This window comes from Euleptes europaea, chromosome 20 (assembly GCF_029931775.1).
Source record: "Euleptes europaea isolate rEulEur1 chromosome 20, rEulEur1.hap1, whole genome shotgun sequence".
In the NCBI taxonomy this organism is placed as follows: domain Eukaryota; kingdom Metazoa; phylum Chordata; class Lepidosauria; order Squamata; family Sphaerodactylidae; genus Euleptes; species Euleptes europaea.
The window spans coordinates 14,605,001-14,622,845 of NC_079331.1; the positions used below are offsets into that span (position 1 = coordinate 14,605,001).

At 47.7% G+C, this 17,845-nt stretch overlaps 1 protein-coding gene across 1 annotated transcript in view; it reads right to left on the reverse strand.

Annotated features, from left to right (window-relative positions):
- Positions 1-17,845, reverse strand: part of PCSK6 (proprotein convertase subtilisin/kexin type 6) — a 101,037-nt gene that overhangs the window by 73,181 nt on the left and 10,011 nt on the right. The window contains exon 2 of the mRNA XM_056866094.1: positions 6,831-6,992. Within this exon, the coding sequence (XP_056722072.1) occupies positions 6,831-6,992 (162 nt within the window). The remainder of the gene's footprint in view (positions 1-6,830; positions 6,993-17,845) is intronic.

Sequence of the window (17,845 nt, forward strand, 5' to 3'; positions counted from 1 at the left end):
GACACACATAAGCAAGAGACATGTATGGTTTGTGCAAAAATGCTTTCATACCACCATAAAGGTAAAGGTAAAGATCCCCTGTGCAAGCACCGGGTCATTCCTGACCGATAGGGTGACGTCACATCCCGACGTTTACGAGGCAGACTTTGTTTACGGGGTGGTTTGCCAGTGCCTTCCCCAGTCGTCTTCCCTTTACCCCCAGCAAGCTGGGTACTCATTTGACCGACCTCGGAAGGGTGGAAGGCTGAGTCAACCTTGAGCCGGCTACCTGAAACCAACTTCCGTCGGGATCGAACTCAGGTCGTGATCAGACCTGAGATACTACCATGGAAGCCGCAAAAAAGCAATAGTTAGTTTTTGTAGGAGGTTCCCCCCCACCATCACACAAACGGGGGCAAGAGGAGCACCACCTATGTGCATTTTGTCTGGCCCGGGCTTCAGAAAAGGGACGGAGTTGGCCAGAGGGAGTTGTTCTTCTCTGTCTCAACGCCCCGTCCAGCTCCTTCGCCAGACTCTCCTCTGAAGCAGTCACGCCTGCCGGGGAGAGAGGATGCTTGCGCATTTAATTCCGCGCCGCTATTTCACACGCCGATGATCGGGCGGTTTCCAACGCCGCTTCCATGTGGTGACGCGCAAGTTGAGACACATACAACTTGCAGAGCGATGCTCTTCGCTCGGGAAAAGGAGAGCGGACACGCCGAGCCGTCCCAGAACTTGAAGCTAAGCGTCCAAGCTGTCTAGCCGTTAAAATGGAGATGTCCTCATTCCTGATGTAATTCTAATGAGAAATATCCTTTGGGAGGATTCACATGCTGTGGTTTCCCTACAGGCAAGGCTTGCGAAACCAGCCTGCGTAGCAGATAGGATGTATTTATTTGGTGAGCAAATTTCTAGGTCATTGCTCGGGTTTGGAGAGCGCTTGTAAGTAAACACAGAAAACAAGCCATGTGTTAAAAATCAAAAGCAATTAGAATTCGTTCAAAGCCATTTCATAACCTCAAGGAAAAACAATTAAATGTCCTCAAAGGCTTTCTAAATGCATTGTTAGATGCCCTATAAAAATGTGTTAATTGCTCCCGCTGGAGGATAGAGACTTCCACAATTTTAGGGGGCCAGTTGAGAAGTCCCTCCTAGGGCTCCACCCCACTTCTACTTGTGAGGTGAGATGATTCCTCAGAAAGTCCCTCCTTCCAACAACCACAATTGTTGTACTCTCCATCTACCACCTGGAGGTTGACTAGGAGCGTTCAACCAACCACAGAATGGCTGCCACCGGATCTCAGGCCAATCACAAGATGATGTCATATATAATATATATATAATAGAAGCAACCATTTTTTAGTAGGTGCTCCCTGAAGACATCTGGGCTCTTCGGAAAGACCTCTTGCTCCCATGAGATACAGGAAAGGTAGAATCAGCTCTTTGCCATGGGTGCCGTGCTGGGGATCACTGCAGCGTTGCATTCTGAGACCCAGCGTGGTGTAGTGGTTAAGAGCGGTGGACTCTAATCTGGAGAACTGGGTTTGATTCCCCACTCCTCCGCATGAGCGGCGGACTCTCATCTGGCGAACCGGGTTGGTTTAGTAAGTAAGTTTATTGATACGGTCTGTCTGACCAGCCAAACTGTATGCATAAATTTAATTGACTCAATAAAACAGCCAAATTAATATAGATTACAAAATTTGATAAAAGTCTAATGCTATTTAAAATGTAAGATTTTAACACAAATCACAAGAATTAACTTAGCATCTTAATATTTCTAAAAAAACCCGGGTTGGTTTCCCCACTCCTCCACATGAAGCCAGATGGGTGACCTTGGGCTAGTCGCAGCTCTCTTAGAGCTCTCTCAGCCCCACCTACCTCACATGGTGTCTGTTTTGGGGAGGGAAGGAGATTGTAAACCGGCTTGATTCTCCTTAAAAGGCAGAGAAAATCGGATATAAAAACCAACTCCTCCTCCTCTTCCTTCTTCACCATGTGTGAATTTCAAAGAAAAGAGCCATTAGCCCTTCTTTGACAGGGTCCCAAATAAGCCATCTTAGCAAATGTCATTTTCTTGAAACTTTTACTATAGAAACGTTACATGCATTTGCTGCACAAATGGCTGAGGTTAACAAAGATTATATAGATGATTTGTTAAATAGCAATGGCGGCAATATGGAGTCTGCGGAGATGGGCCAGGCTGTTTGCTTTAATGGTGACCTAATAGTGTGTGTTTTTAAAAAATCTGAAAATGCATTTATTGCAATAACTTTCACACCATAAAATTAACTTTAATACCATAAAAATTGCCTAGACGATTAAGACACCACATCCTTGATTTACACAATCCAACTGAACTGGAATAACCAGTCAGAATTACTAACAGAAGTTGACATTCCCATAACGTTCGGGAGTCAAAAAGTTTCACAAGTTTCCAGAACAATATAATCTCCACTCCCTGCTCATCAAGAAAGTCTAGTTAAACGGAAAAGAACAGTTATTGGGGCGGGGGGAGGACTTGATTTACTGGTTTTGTTGGCAGAGGATCACCCGGGTTCCGGGAATCTCTGGAAGGGGATGCAAATTTCTACAAAACAGCAATCTATGGAGAATCCCAGCGGTACAAGCATCAAGTCACTTGGTCAGCTGGAGGTTGTACTTTTAACAACAACAAAACCACAGCGAACTTCTAATGTGGTGTCAGGGGTAGCGTGTCGGGCTAGGTTCTGGGAGAACCGAGTTTGAATCCCCACTCTTGGAAGTTTGCTGAGTGTCCTTGGGCCAGTGACATGCTCTCTGCCTAACCGACCTCCCAAGGTTGTTGCATGGGGAGCATGATGATGTCAACTATTTTGGGTCCCTATTAGGGAAAAAGGTGGGGCATAAATGAAATAAATTAAAATAAAGGAAGTCTTCTCATGAGCCAAGTGATGCTGTTCGCTGTTTCAGTTCAAGGTATAAGTTAGTTCAGGTAAGTAAAGGGCTCACAATTCCATCACACTACCCTTCTTTCATTCTGTATACATACTTATTAATAGGGTTGCCAACCTCCAGGTACTAGCTGGAGCTCTCCCGCTATTACAACTGATCTCCACGCAACAGGGATCAGTTCCCCTGGAGAAAATGGCCACTTTGGCAATTGGACTCTACAGCAATGAAGTCCCTCCCCTCCCCAAACCCCACCCTCCTCAGGCTCCACCCCAAAAACCTCCCGCCGATGGCAAAGACCAACCTGGGAACCCTAATTGCATGGTTAATCTGCGGCATTAACTTTTTGGGTGTCAATTAATGTTGACAACTTCCAGGTGGTGGCTGGAGATCTGCTGCTATTACAACTGATCTCCAGCCCATAGAGATCAGTTCCCTTGGAGAAAAAGGCCGCTTTGGCAATTGGACTCTACGGCATTGAAGTCCCTCCCCTCCCCAAACCCTGCCCTCCTCAGGCTCCGCCCCCAAAACCTCCCACCGGTGGCGAAGAGGGACCAGGCAACCCTATCTCAAAGGCAAGGTAACCCCAGAGTGCCGCTTATTTTCCAACTTTTAATCAGCACGGCTAGGGACACGCAAAGAAAATAAGTGACAAAACCGTTTTCCCGTGGATATTTATTTTGTTTGCATCAAAAGTATACTAATTCAAAGACTGGATAAAAAAGATGCTGGAACTGACCGAGATGGCGAAGCTTACAGCTTTGATAAATCAGAATGATAATGTACAATTTTGGGGGGAATGGGAGGCTTGGAGAATGTACTGTGAAAATTATTTTTTAACAGGACCATTTAAAGGATACTCTTTGATCTAATCCCTTATTCATACTTTGTATTAATTTTTACATTAGGCATTGATTTAATAATGTTGGATACGACAAGAACAGGTTAATTAAAATAATATTGAGATTAGTTCCGTTAGCAAAAGTTCATACAATTTAATTTTAGATGGAAGAGGGAGAGGGGGAAGTCATTTGATCGGTAAACTAGAAATATTACTTGTTTTTCTTTTTATTATTACTATTATATTGTTTCTGTTGATATAGTAAATGAAGAAAAATAAAAAAAATATTCTTAAAGAAAAGTATACTAATTCAAAACACCTGCCTTTCCATGGTAGATTCATAATTCTCCCCCCCCCCCACAAATATTTGCTCAGTTCCCCTAGGGCTCAGAAACTTAATGAGAACATGGAGGTCTGACCAGCCAATCACACCCCTTTTTCCCCTCGAAAAAAGGTGGAATGTTCAAAAGTTGGCTATTTCATCATCATCTTCATCATCATCATCATCATAAACCTTTAATGGCATAAACATTATTACAATTGTTACAAAAAGGGATCATAAAACATAAAATCAGTGAAATAAAACAAAGAACAATATAATCAAATATCAGAGCTTGCAAGTTTTTGCTATTTATTTATTTATTTGTGTTCCCTCCCCTCCCTCCTCTGGTTATCAACTGTGTTGACACAGCCGCCAACGGCCCGAGCGCCACGGTGTTATCAGCAGCTTATTAAAAGCCAACCAAATACGTTCAAATATTTGAACGGGAGAAACACGTTCAAGCTTCGGAGCTCTTCGGGAGAGGGGTGGGGTGTCACAGGGCCCAGACGAAACAAGGAACAGGCAGAACCTGGATTCTTGAATCAAGCAGGGACAGTGTATGCATTCATCAGAATCCAATGGGACAGGTTTTTGCAGACTGTTATCGCTTCTCTTGGGGGAGGAGGGGAATGCACTCCAGGCATGCAGAAAGCCAGCATGTCAAGATGAATGGACCAAAGGCCCCTTTGACTGTTACACTGGTAAAGCTAAGCAGGTTTCAGCCAGGTCAGAGTCTGGCTGCAAGACCCTTTGAGATCCCTCTTCCTGAGCAACAGTAGGGAAGAAATATAATAAATAAGGCAAAGTAAGTTTGACTTCCATCATGCACCAGGCAGCTGTTAATAGGTAAAGGTAAAGGTCCCCTGTGCAAGCATCGGGTCATTCCTGACCCATGGGGTGACGTCACATCCCGACGTTTCCAAGGCAGACTTTGTTTTACGGGATGGTTTTCCAGTGCCTTCCCCAGCCATCTTCCCTTTACCCCCCAGCAAGCTGGGTACTCATTTGACCAACCTCGGAAGGGTGGAAGGCCGAGTCAACCTTGAGCCGGCTACTTCCGTCGGGATTGAACTCAGGTTGTGAGCAGAGCTTGGACTGCAATACTGAAGCTTACCACTCTGCGCCATGGGGCTCTTCTTCAGCTGTTAATATCCTGGGCAAAAGATCATCTGGAACGGTGCTATTTTGCCTTCTGTTGACCTTAAGCATGGTCAAGGATTATGTTGACAATAGCCATGTTTCATGCCAACCTAGGTTAGCTCTTAACCAGAGTTTGAAGGTGACTAAATACCCTGGTTAAGAGTGAACCCTGGCTCACGTTTAACCGTGGTTAATGTCACGGTTGTGGAAACCTTTCACCATAGTTAAGGTCACTAGGACACGGAAGGAGGGAAAAGGAAAGGAATGTGCTATTGTAGGGTATGCCAAAAGGATTTCATCTGCAGCAACCTCAGAGACCGGGGGGTAGGGGGGAGGAATTAAGTGTTATGGCAACCGATTAATAGCCGTGAAGCTACCCAGCCAAGTTTCCGTAATGAATTATTTCCTAATGCTTTCCTTTCTTCTTTCTCAAGCCCGACATTACATCAAGCCAAGTGCTGGTAGAATTTTATAAGCTGGAGACCAAGTTTCAAGGTAAACCCGCCATATGTACAACACACTCTAATTGTCTGTGTCAATTTGTTTTTTTAAAAAAGGTTCCTCAAGGCAACACACAGTCCCAGAGAAGAATTTTTCATTCTGATGCCCCCAAAAAGCACTTTTTTAAAAAAAAACGAAAAAGAACTGCATTACAAGGTCACTTTATCGTACAGCAACACAACCAAGTAAATACGAGACGGGACAAGTTATAAAAACATGAGTTGTCTTGATGACGGCAGCAGCTTCAAAATCTAAGGGCATACTGTGAACACCAAATTCTGTTCGTCCTTGTGCCAGTTCTTAGTAAAATGCTTGTCATTATGCTAGGTTAAGCATAAGCAGAGGGAAGAAGAAGAGTTGGTTTTTATATGCCAACTTTTTCTACCACTTAAGGGAGAATCAAACCCGCTTACAATCCCCTTCCCCTCCCCACAACAGACACCCTGTGAGGGAGATGGGGCTGAGAGAGCTCTAAGAGAGCTGTGACTAGCCCAAGGTCACCCAGCTGGCTTTGTGTGTAGGAGTCGGGAAACCAACCCAGTTCACCAGATTAGCGTCCGCCGCTCATGTGGAGGAGGAGTGGGGGAATCAAACCCGGTTCTCCAGATTAAAGTCCACCACTTCAAACCACCGCTCTTAACCACTGCACCACGCTGGCTCTCCTACGTAAGCCATTGATCTCTGTGTAGTTCGCACACAAAGACACACGACACCCATCAAAGAGAAGAGAGGGGATCTCTTTGCCAGTGGAGGAGGAAGCTATCAATGCTGGAGTGGGAGTAGGGTTGCTAGCCTCCAGGTGAGGCCTGGAGATCTCCCAGAACTACAAAGGATTTCCAGGTGACAGAGATCATTTCCCCTGGAGAAAATGGTGGCTTTGGAGGATGGACTCTATGGCATTGTATCCTTCTGAGGTCCCACCCCTCCCCAAACCCTCCTGGGGAGGGCAGGGTTTGGGGAGGGGAAGGACTTCAATGCCATAGAGTCCAGTTGCCAAAGCGGCCCTTTTCTCCAGGTGAACTGATCTCTATCGGCTAGAAATCCGTTGTAATAGCAGGAGATCTCCAGCCGCCAACTGGAGGTTGGCAACCCTACCCTGCTCGAACACCTGCATACCTTCGGGTCCATCCTGAGGAAATTGTGCGGGCCTCGGCTGCTGAACGTCGACCTCTTGATCGTCCTACTGTGATGAAAGTGGTAGTAGTCTTCCAAGCTTCCAATCTGTAACGACAACATGTGGGAAAGAGTGAGGAGAGCAACCTCACTAGCATCACGAGGCTAGACCAGGAAAGAGGGGGAACCGTAAGGAATGGACACTCATTCTTGTGAGGGAGAGGGGCTGTGGCTCCGTGGCAGAGCATTTGCTTGGCATGCAGAAGGTCCCAGGTTCAATCCCCGGCATCTCCAGTTAAAAGGACGACATTAATAAGAGATGTGAAAGACCTCTGCCTGAGATCCTGGAAAGCTGTTGCCAGTCTTGATAGAAAATACCGACCTTGGCAGACCAAGAGTCTGAGTCAGGATAAGTCAGCTTCTTATGGGAAGCAGTCATCCCTCAGTGGTAGAGCATATGCTTGGCATGCAGAAGGTCCCCGGTTCAATCCCTGGCATCTCCAGTTAAAGGGACTGGGCAAGTAGGTGATGTGAAAGACCTCAGCCTGAGACCCTGGAGAGCCTGCTTAGCTTCCAAGATCTGACGAGATCGGGCTGTACCATGCTTCCTTCCCTCCTGTATTCTAGTATTATGAGAGTAAAATTCATCTCCACGTTATGCATGGTGTCCACTCGATAATGTCCCTCCTGGGGGTTTCATGGCAAGAGATGAGCAGAGGTGGTTTGCCATTCCCTTCCTCTGCATAGCAACCCCGGTCTTCCTTGATGGTCTCCTAACCAAGTATTAACTGTAGTCGACTTGAGTGGGGGGGGGGGATTGCAGATCCAGGTAAAGACATCCCCTTTGCCGACTTTCCACATCAAACCAGAAAGGCACATACCGGAACATGGCATTCCCTGCAAGGAAAGCTCTCCGCATGCGCTCGCAAGAGCCTTTGCCATTTCCTCGGTTTAGTGTTTGGCAACGTGACAATTTCTGTCACAGGCGCTTCAACGCCCATCGCCTTCCCTGACAGGGTTCTGCAACTCTACAGGGCAGAGCGTCAAAACAAATGCCAGAGAAGCCAACCTTGCTGTCAATTTTGATTGAGAATAATTTCACTCGGTGGCAGCTCCAACGAGACCGGCTTCTTTCTAGCTGGAGCTGAGCAGAGCTTTATGATGTTATAAAATAGCCGTGCGTCTCAATTAGAACCGTTTTCCTCCAGCATCTATTTACAACTAACTCGCCTAACCTCAGCAGCATGCTTTTAACATTCCCTTTTCAATCATATGAGAGCCAGTACGCTTCTACGGATGTGCATGTGTATAATTATAGTTGAGTGCTGTCACATGAGGCTGCCTAATACTGAGTCAGACCCTTGGTCCATCAAAGGCAGTATTGTCTACTCAGACCGGCAGCGGCTCTCCAGGGTCTCAGGCAGAGGTCTTTCACATCACCAACTTGCCTAGTCCCTTGAACTGGAGGTGCCGGGGATTGAACCTGGGACCTTCTGCATGCCGAGCAGAGGATCTACCACTGAGCCACGGCCCCTCCCCATGCAGCTAATCACAACCAACTTGTGGCGACCCCTCATGGGGTTTTCAAGGCAAGAGTAATTCAGAGGGGGTTTACCATTGTCTGCCTCTGCATAGCAACTAGCGTTGCCAGCACTGGAATGGGAAAGTCCTGGAGATTTGGGGGGTGGAACATGAGACAGACATGGTTTGGGGAGGGGAGAGACTTCAGTGGGGGCCAACGCCATGGAGCCCACCTTCCAGAGCAGCCATTTTCTCCCGGTGAACTGATCTCTGTCACCTGGAGATCGGTTGTAATAGCGGGAGATCTCCAGCCACCACCTGGAGGCCTGCAACCCTAAGAGCAACCCTGGATTTAAGAATATAAGAACATAAGAAAAGCCCTGCTGGATCAAACCCAGGTCCATCAAGCCCAGCAGTCTGTTCACACAGCGGCCAACCAGGTGCTTCTAGGAAGCCCACAAGCAAGACGACTGCAGCAGCACCATCCTGCCTGTGTTCCACAGCATTTAATATAATAGGCACGCTCATAAGAACATAAGACAAGCCCTGCTGGGTCAGACCAAGGCCCATCAAGTCCAGCAGTCTGTTCACACAGTGGCCAACCAGGTGCCTCTAGGAAGAAGATGACTGCAGCAGCAGCATCCTGCCTGTGTTCCACAGCACCTAATAGCCATGCTCCTCTGATACTGTAGAGGATAGGTATGCATCATGTCTAATATCCATTTTGACTAGTAGCCTCCATAAGAACATAGGGAAGCCCTGCTGGATCAGACCAAGGCCCATCAAGTCCAGCAGTCTGTTCACACAGTGGCCAACCAGGGGCCTCTAGGAAGCCCCCAAACAAGACGACTGCAGCAGCACCATCCTGCCTGTGTTCCACAGCACCTAATGTAATAGACATGCTCCTCTGATCCTGGAGAGAATAGGTATACAATACATCATGACTAGTATTCATCATGACTAGTAGCCATGGATAACCCTCCCTTCCATGACTTCCTTGGTGGTCTCTCATTCCAAGTACTGACCAGGCCAACCCTGCTTAGCTTCCAAACTCTGACAAGCTTGGTCTAGTCTGAGCTATTCAGGCTGCTATGCGTGCACGCACGCGCGCACGCACACACGCACAAATAAATAAAACCAAATATAAGAGCCAGATGCCTGCAATTCAAATGCCTCTCCCTTTCCAGCCGTCAGCCCGTCTGGAGTTAGCTAGCGATTTGTGCCTGCAGTATTACACTCTCTCCCTCCCCCAGGACTTTACATTCCAGGTTTTATTATGTTCATTTAGTTCTAAACTGTAAATCTAGCTCTAATCTATAATCCCCAGGGTCTTCCTTTTTTATATATATAGTATAAATTAAATTCATAAACAAGGACGGCAAAGGAAGCGCTCACATCCTCCGGCCCCCTACGAAGAGCAACACAGTCCCCCTGCGTTTGTCATTTGCGAAATCTAAATGCAGGATTTTCAGCGCGCCGCTCGTAAAACAGCAGAGCAAAATATGCGGCGCGGGAAGGGGCGGGTGGGATTCCGGGCGAAATAAATTAATTAACTCTGGAAACACAGCTTGCTTCGAGCCCGGATGCCTGACAAGCTCCTGGTTTTAATGTGGGAGAAAGAGAAACACTCCGAGGAAGATTTCCCTGCCAACCAAGGAAAGCATCCCAATTCGGCTGCAAGGGCTGCGTCTGAAGTCTGTCTAGGAATTCCTTTTCTTCCCCCTTAACAACACTGTGAACCAAGGAATTTAGCTCGTCTCTTCCTATACATCAATGCTTCTTCCCCCTACACCTTCTATCTTCTGCCCGGACTCCTTTGCTAATGAATGTCTGTGCACTACTGAAGTTCTTGGGGATTATTTTTGGGGTGCCCACGCAGATATGAACTTCTGTTGACTGTTTTTTTAAAAAAATCAGGGAAAACATTGGGTGGGGGGACCCAGAAACTCCATAGAGTTTGGGGGCAAGTGCTAGAGCACATCCCCTGTGCGATGCGCTGTAAGTGACATCATTCCACAGCAACAAAGACCGCCATCCCTTTGTCTGTAAGTATCTGCCTCTTCCCATCTGCTGCCGATTGCCAGACCACGCCTGGCAACCCTCGTTTCTGGGCACAGTGCTGGTGTTGACCTTTAAGGCCCTATATATCTTGGGGTCAGCATCCCTGAAGAATTGCCCTATCCCCTTACAAACCTACCAAACCACTACCGTCATCTTCCAGCTTCAAGTCCTTCTGAGATTAGGCAGGTGGCAACCCGGGAGAGGGCCTTCTTGGTTGTGGCACCCAAACTCTGGAACTCATTCAGCCAGCGAAGACTCTCTTTTTTTGTCTGTTTCATCTGGCATTCCTTCAGCGATCCCTCCTTTCTGCCTTACGTCCTGTTTTTATGTTTTTGTGTGTGCGTTTTTGGTTTTAATGATGTGTTTTTCATTGGTTTTAATGGTTTTTAAGAGGTGTTTTTATTATGTACGTTTTTAAGAGGAGGAGGAGGAGTTGGTTTTTATATGCCAGCTTTCTCTACCACTTAAGGCAGAATCAAACCGGCTTACAATCACTTTCCCTTCCCCACAACAGACACCCTGTGAGGTAGGTGGGCCGCTGAGAGAGCTCTAAGAGAGCTGTGACTAGCCCAAGGTCACCCAGCTGGCTTCGTGTGTAGGAGTGGGGAAACCAACCCATTCCACCACTCATGTGGAGGAGCGGGGAATCAAACCCGGTTCTCCAGATCAGAGTCCACCACTCCAAATCACCACTCTTAACCACTACACCACGCTGCCTCTATTGGTGTTCCTATTGGTGAACTGGATTTGTTTCCCCACTCCTACACATGAAGCCAGCTGGGTGACCTTGGGCTAGTCACAGTTCTCTCAGCCCCACCTACCTCACAGGGCATCTGTTGCGGGGAAGGGAAGGTGATTGTAAGCCGGTTTGATTCTTCCTTAAGTGGTAGAGAAAGTCGGCATATAAAAACCAACTATTCTTCTTCTTCTTGAGGGCAGAAAGGCAAGGTGAACACTATGTAAAACAAATAAATAAAATACATAAACTATGCCTTGGCATCTCACCCCTAGCAGCTCGCTCAGTGTGAAAGGCCCCCATTCTGAAAGGCTTGTTTATTGGAGCTGATCTTCTGGCCCTACCGTAGGGTTGCCCGGTTGCTCTTCGCCACTGGCGAAGAGGGCAGAGCCTGAGGAGGGTGTGGTTTGGGGAGGAGAGGGGCTTCAATGCCATAGATGCCAATTGCCAAAGCGGGCCCTGAGGGAGGCCGAGCTCCGATCTGAACCGGCCGCATTCCCCCCCCCCCCCCGCTCCACCAGCTGGCAAAACCGAACTGTTAACTGCAAATTGCTATTGAGTGTTGCAATGTACCAGGTCAACGAGCAAAGATAAGTCCCTCAGACATTTAGATCAGTTCAGCTGGGCGTAGAATTCAAGAAGCATTCAGATGCATATTGCTAAAGTAGGAATCGTTCATGGCCTGCAGCTGAACGTTAAGAAGGGTTGGTTTTTATACCCCGCTTTTCTCTACCTTTAAGGATTCTCAAAGCGGCACCTTATGAGGTAGGTGGGGCTGAAAGAGTTTGGAGAGAATTGCAACTGGCCCGAGGTCCCCCAGCTGGCTTCACGTGGAGGAGCGGGGAATCAAACTCGGTTCTCCAGATGAGAGTCCGCCGCTCTCAACCACTGCATCCCCATTGGGGAGAAAAGAGGACTATAAATAAATAAATTCCAAAAAAGTGGGCCAAAAATGTACCAGATACACAGGGCTGCCAACCTCCAGGTACAAGCTGGAGATCTCCTGATATTACAACTGATCTCCAGCCAACAGAGATCAGTTCACCTGGGGAAAATGGCCACTTAGGCAATTGGACTCTATGGCATTGAAATCCCTCCCCAAACCCCACCCTACTCAGGCTTCGCCCCAAAAACCTCCCGCCAGTGGCAAAGAGGGACCTGGCAACCCTACAGATACAAAACTAGTAGCGATTAACGCCTTTGATTTATCTCAGTGCAGCTCTTTCCCCTGGACTCCCTGTTTCCCCTGCATCCAACTCCTGTTAATAGGTAGCCATTATCCTTGAGTCAGAGGCAGTGTGGTGTAATGGTTAGAATGTCAAACTAGGGTCGGAGAGAGACAAACTGGAATTCTCACTTCACCTCGTTGGGTGACCTCGGGCCCGTCACACCCTCTCGGCTTAACCCACCTCGGAGCATTGTTGCGGTGAGGATAAAACGGAGAAGAAGCCAATTTGGGCCCCCGTTGGGAAGAAGATGTTGTATCAAATAAGTACATAAATAAGCCAATAAATCATCCACGGCTAAAGAAGTCTCACTTATTATTCAACTGAGTGATATTGCCTTGCCAGCTGTCAATGTTTCATCTGTCCCTTGGCACCCCAACAATTTCCCCTTCACGCTAATTCATACCCTCTAGAAGGACAGTATGATGATATGAATTAGCATAAAGGGGAAATTGTTGGGGCGTTGAGGTCAGTAGAGAGCCAGCGTGGTGTAGTGAAGAGGGGCAGACTCTAATCTGGAGAACCGAGTTCGATTCCTCGCTCCTCCACATGAAGCCTGCTGGGTGACCTTGGGCCAGTCACAGTTCTCTCAGGACTCTCTCAGCCCACATCTAGATGGGGGGCTGGTGATCTCACCTAGAGTATTGTGTTCAGTTTTGGGCACTGCAATTTAAGAAGGATGTAGACAAGCTGGAACATGTCCAGAGGAGGGCAACAAAGATGGGGAGAGGCCTGGAGACCAAGTCCTATGAGGAAAGGTTGAAGGAGCTGGGGATGTTTAGCCTGAAGAGGAGAAGACTGAGAGGGGATATGATAACCATCTTCAGTATCTGAAGGGCTGTCATATGGAGGACGATGCCGAGTTGTTTTCTGTTGCCCCAGAAGGTTGGGCCAGAACCAACGGGTTGAAATTAAATCAAACGAGTTTCCGTCTAGACATTACGAAGAATTTCCTAACAGTTAGAGCGGTTCCTCAGTGGAACAGGCTTCCTCGGGAGGTGGTGAGCTCTCCTTCCATGGAGGTTTTTAAGCAGAGGCTAGATGGCCATCTGTCAGCAATGCTGATTCTGTGACCTTAGGCAGATGATGAGAGGGAGGGCATCTTGGCCGTCTTCTGGGCATAGAGTAGAGGTCACTGGGTGTGTGTGTGTGGGGGGGAGGTAGTTGTGAATTTCCTGCATTGTGCAGGGGGCTGGACTAGATGACCCTGGTGGTCCCTTCCAACTCTATGATTCTATTTTATCTCCTGGAATTACAAATGATCTCCAGACTACAGACAACAGTCGCCCTGGAAAACATGGCTGGTTTGGAAGGTGGACTCTACGGCATGACTCTCTCAGGCAGGCAATGACAAACCACCTCCGAACGGCTCTTCCCCTTGAAAACCATAGAACAGTACGGGATTCTGGTCAGTGTCTACTAGTCACAGCAGTCATAGACAACAGGGGCCATCCAAAGATTGCACAACACCCCCACAAACAACACCCCCCCACACACACACAGCACGTGTCACCATTCCAGCTTTGTTTGCCGGTGTCTGCCTGGACATGCAAATTCAAACTTTTGTTGGTTTTAGCTCTGTCCGTTGTTGACTAGGCTGACTATTTGCATCCGTTTAGGTACACATGACCCTGTGCATTAATGCAACACAGTCTTAACTTTCTCTTCTGGGTGCAATCTCCCGACAGGCCTGATGCTAAGAGAACTGAGCTCCCAGAAACCCCAAGTAGGTTTGCCAACCTCCAGGTACTAGCCGGAGATCTCCTGCTATTACAACTGATCTCCAGCTGATCGACATCCGTTCCCCCGGAGAAAATGGTTGCTTTGACAATTGGACTCTATGGCACTGAAGTCCCTCCCCTCCCAGGGCCGGATTTAGGTTTGATGAGGCCCTAAGCTACTGAAGGTAATGGGGCCCTTTATATGTCCAGCTGCCCTTTGTCAACAACAAATTGTCGCTGTTTTTTGTGTTGAATATATGCTATATGGTAATTTATGGACCTAATAGGTATCTAAAGCCATTTTCACATAACAAAATATGTATTTTATCAAAGTAATTGTTGAACTGAAATACAATTAAGAAGAAGTATATTAACAGTGAAATAATTATTAAGCTCTAACTTAAAATGATTTTTTATTCATAACAAACTTAATAATGCAAACACTGTTGCTGTATGTAGGTTTTATTTTATTTGTTTTTTATCTTATATTTTGGAAATGTACATCCAGGTTTTTTTTTTCTTTAAATTTTTTGGGGGCCCCCAAGAGAGTGGGGCCCTGAGGTATAGCTTGTTTAGCTTATATGTAAATCGGGCACTGTCCCCTCCCCAAACCGCTACCTTGCCTAGCCAGACCTAAATAACATTAAAACAAACACATACCCCCCTGTGTGCTTTGTCACAAAGGCTCGTTTTGAGCGTTGGGCACAGAATGCTGCACGCGACTGGGTCGCGATGTACCAGGTCATGGCCGTTCCCACCACTGGAGTGGGGGCAAGCGGCTGGCACAAGAGAGGACAGCGAAACACGCGAGGGGGCATGCCGTGCTTTATCAGCGTCTTCCTGGGAATTCTAGTTGGCAAAGTCTTCTCTGCTCTAACCAGCAGCAGATCTCCAAGCTCTAAGCCAGGGATCTTTGCCAGTGGGGCCGCTGAAGACCTTTTTCTAACCAGAGATGCCCACAATCACTAGGGTTGCCAACCTGCAGGTAGCACCTGGAGATCTCCCGCTATTACAATTGATCTCTAAGTGACAGAGATCAGTGTCCCCTGGAGAAAATGGCTGCTATGGCATTATACCCCCCTCCCCAAACCCCACCCTCCACGCCCAAAATTTCCAGGTATTTCCCAACCTGGAGCTGGCAACCCTAAGAAGACACCTTATATGTCGTCACATCCTTCTCACTATTGTCTACTCCGACTGGCTGGGTATCTGACAGAGAAGGGTCTTTCTCAAAACCTTGTAAAAAGTACTGATGTCACATTGGTCCCTATGCAGTAAGTGGGGGCTAGAGATCTAACCATGATTACAACTGATCTCCAGGCGATGGAAATCAGTTCCCCGAGAAAATGGTCGCTTTGGCATTGAAGTCCCTTCCCATTCCAAACCCCGCCCTCCTCAGGCTCCACACACACCCCCAAAATCTCCAGGTATTTCCCAACCCGGAGCTGGCAACCCTAGCAATCACATTCACTGTTAGGATACAACGGACAGGTAGCACTGCTGGATCAGGCCAGTGGTCCTATACGTCCAGCATCCTGTTTCACACAGCAGCCGTCCGCCAAGCCAAAACGCAGGGCATAGAGGTCCAAATTTGCCTCTCACACTGGTAGGCAGAGGCTTACCGCCTTTGAACCAGGGCCAGTAGCCATTGATAGACCTCTTCTTCACTAATCTTGCCAATCCCCCTTTAAAGCCATGGCCCAGGCTAGCCTGATCTTGTCAGATCTCAGAAGCTAAGCAGGGTCAGCCCTGGTTAGTATTTGGAGGGGAGACCACCAAGGAATAACAGGGTTGCTGTGCAAAGGAAGGCACTGGCAAACCACCTCTGTTAGTCTCTTGCCATGAAAACCCCAAAAAGGGGTCGCCATAAGTAGGCTGCGACTTGAAGGCACTTTACACACACACACAAACACACACACATGCTCATGGCCGGGGCTATACAAAGCCTTTTTGTTTGTGCCATGGTGTGTTCCTCAGCTTCCCTTATCTCGCACACCTTGTTTCTCTTTCTCAAGGCCGGTCCATTCATCGAACAAGTGAAAACATCTGTCCCTTATGTTAAGGCTGCAGGAAGCAGCGAAACCACAGTCTCCTCCCCACACACACTATTAGCCCAAACCCCCACCCCAATTGCCAGAAGATTAAGGAAAGGGGGAAAAGCCTTGTCCCATGCGCCTGGCACAGTAGAAGACCCCTTACCCCTCCCAGCGGCCTGCAATGCTTATAGAATTTAGAGGAGGGGAGAATATGTTTGTATATATTTGCCAAAGGAGAAGGACAGCTAGCACTGGTGGGAAGATTTGTGGACTCTTGAATATCATAGACTGGCTTGCAATATGCCACGGGTGGAGAGCCAACAAATAAGGCTTAAGAACTTAAGAACACAAGAAAAACCCTGCTGGACCAGACCAAGGCCCAACAAGTCCAGCAGTCTGTGCACACAGTTGCCAACCAGGTGCCTCTAGGAAGCCCACATGCAAGACGACTGCAGCATTATCCTGCCTGTGTTCCCCGGCACCTCATATAATAGGCGTGCTGGAGAGAATAGGTATGCATCATGACTAGTATCCATTTTGACTAATAGCCATGAATACCCCTCTCCTCCATGAACATGTCTACCCCCCTCTTAAAGCCTTCCAAGTTGGCAGTCATCACAACATCCAGGGGCAGGGAGTTCCACAGTTTAACTATGTGTTGTGTGAAGAAATACTTCCTTTTATCAGTTTTGAATCTCTTACTCTCCAGCTTCAGCCGATGAGTACGTGTTCTGGTATTAGGAGAGCATTTAATTTTACCCAGGTTTCCCTTTTAATGCCACCAAGCACTATAGGCAAAGATCAGGAAGCATATTGGCAATATAACCACCCAGCAGGGTTGCCAATCTTTAGGTGGCACCTGGAGATCTCCCGCTATTACAACTGATCTCCAGACTAGAGAGATCAGTTTTCCTGGAGAAAAAGGCTGCTTTGGAGGGTGGGTTCTATGGAATTATAGAGGGTTGCCAGGTCCTTCTTTGCCACCAGCGGGAGGTTGTTGGGGCAGAGCCTGAGGAGGGCAGGGTTTGGGGAGGGGAGGGACCTCAATGCCATAGAGTCCAATGGACAAAGTGGCCATTTTCTCCAGATGAACTGATCAGCTGGAGATCAGTTGTAATAGCAGGAGATCTCCAGCTAGTACCTGGAGGTTGGCAACCGTAGCATTACACCCTGCTGAGGTCCTTCCCCTCCCCAAGCTCCAATCCCCCAAATCTCCAGGTATTTCCCAACCTAGAGCTGGCAGCCCTACCAACCAGCACCCCACACGCACACATATATCCACGAGTACCCCAAAAGCAATCCTAGGCAGCAACAAAAGGCCAAACAGCAATTAAGCTTATTTTCAGCCAATCCAGCTTGACATTTTTGCTAGAGTCGCATATTCCCACTTTTCTGTCTCAGTTTGCATGCTGGCGCTTTGATGTCGACAAAGGTCCAGATCGGCGCTGCTCAGCCCAGCCTGTTGACGTTCGCAGCAAGCAAGTCCCAAACAATGAGAGAGTGTCCCTTGCGCCTCGATGCCACCGTTCCTAGCATGCAAAGGGTATGGATGGCACCGTTTCCATGGAAATGGGCCCGTCCGACAAAGAGTTAACTGCCAGGAGCTAAAGAAGCCATTCATCACAATTTAGTGCAATTGGACCAAGGACGTTATGCATCATAGACCCGGCTCACTCAAACAGTCGAACAAACAGAAATTAAAAAAACGGGGTCATCA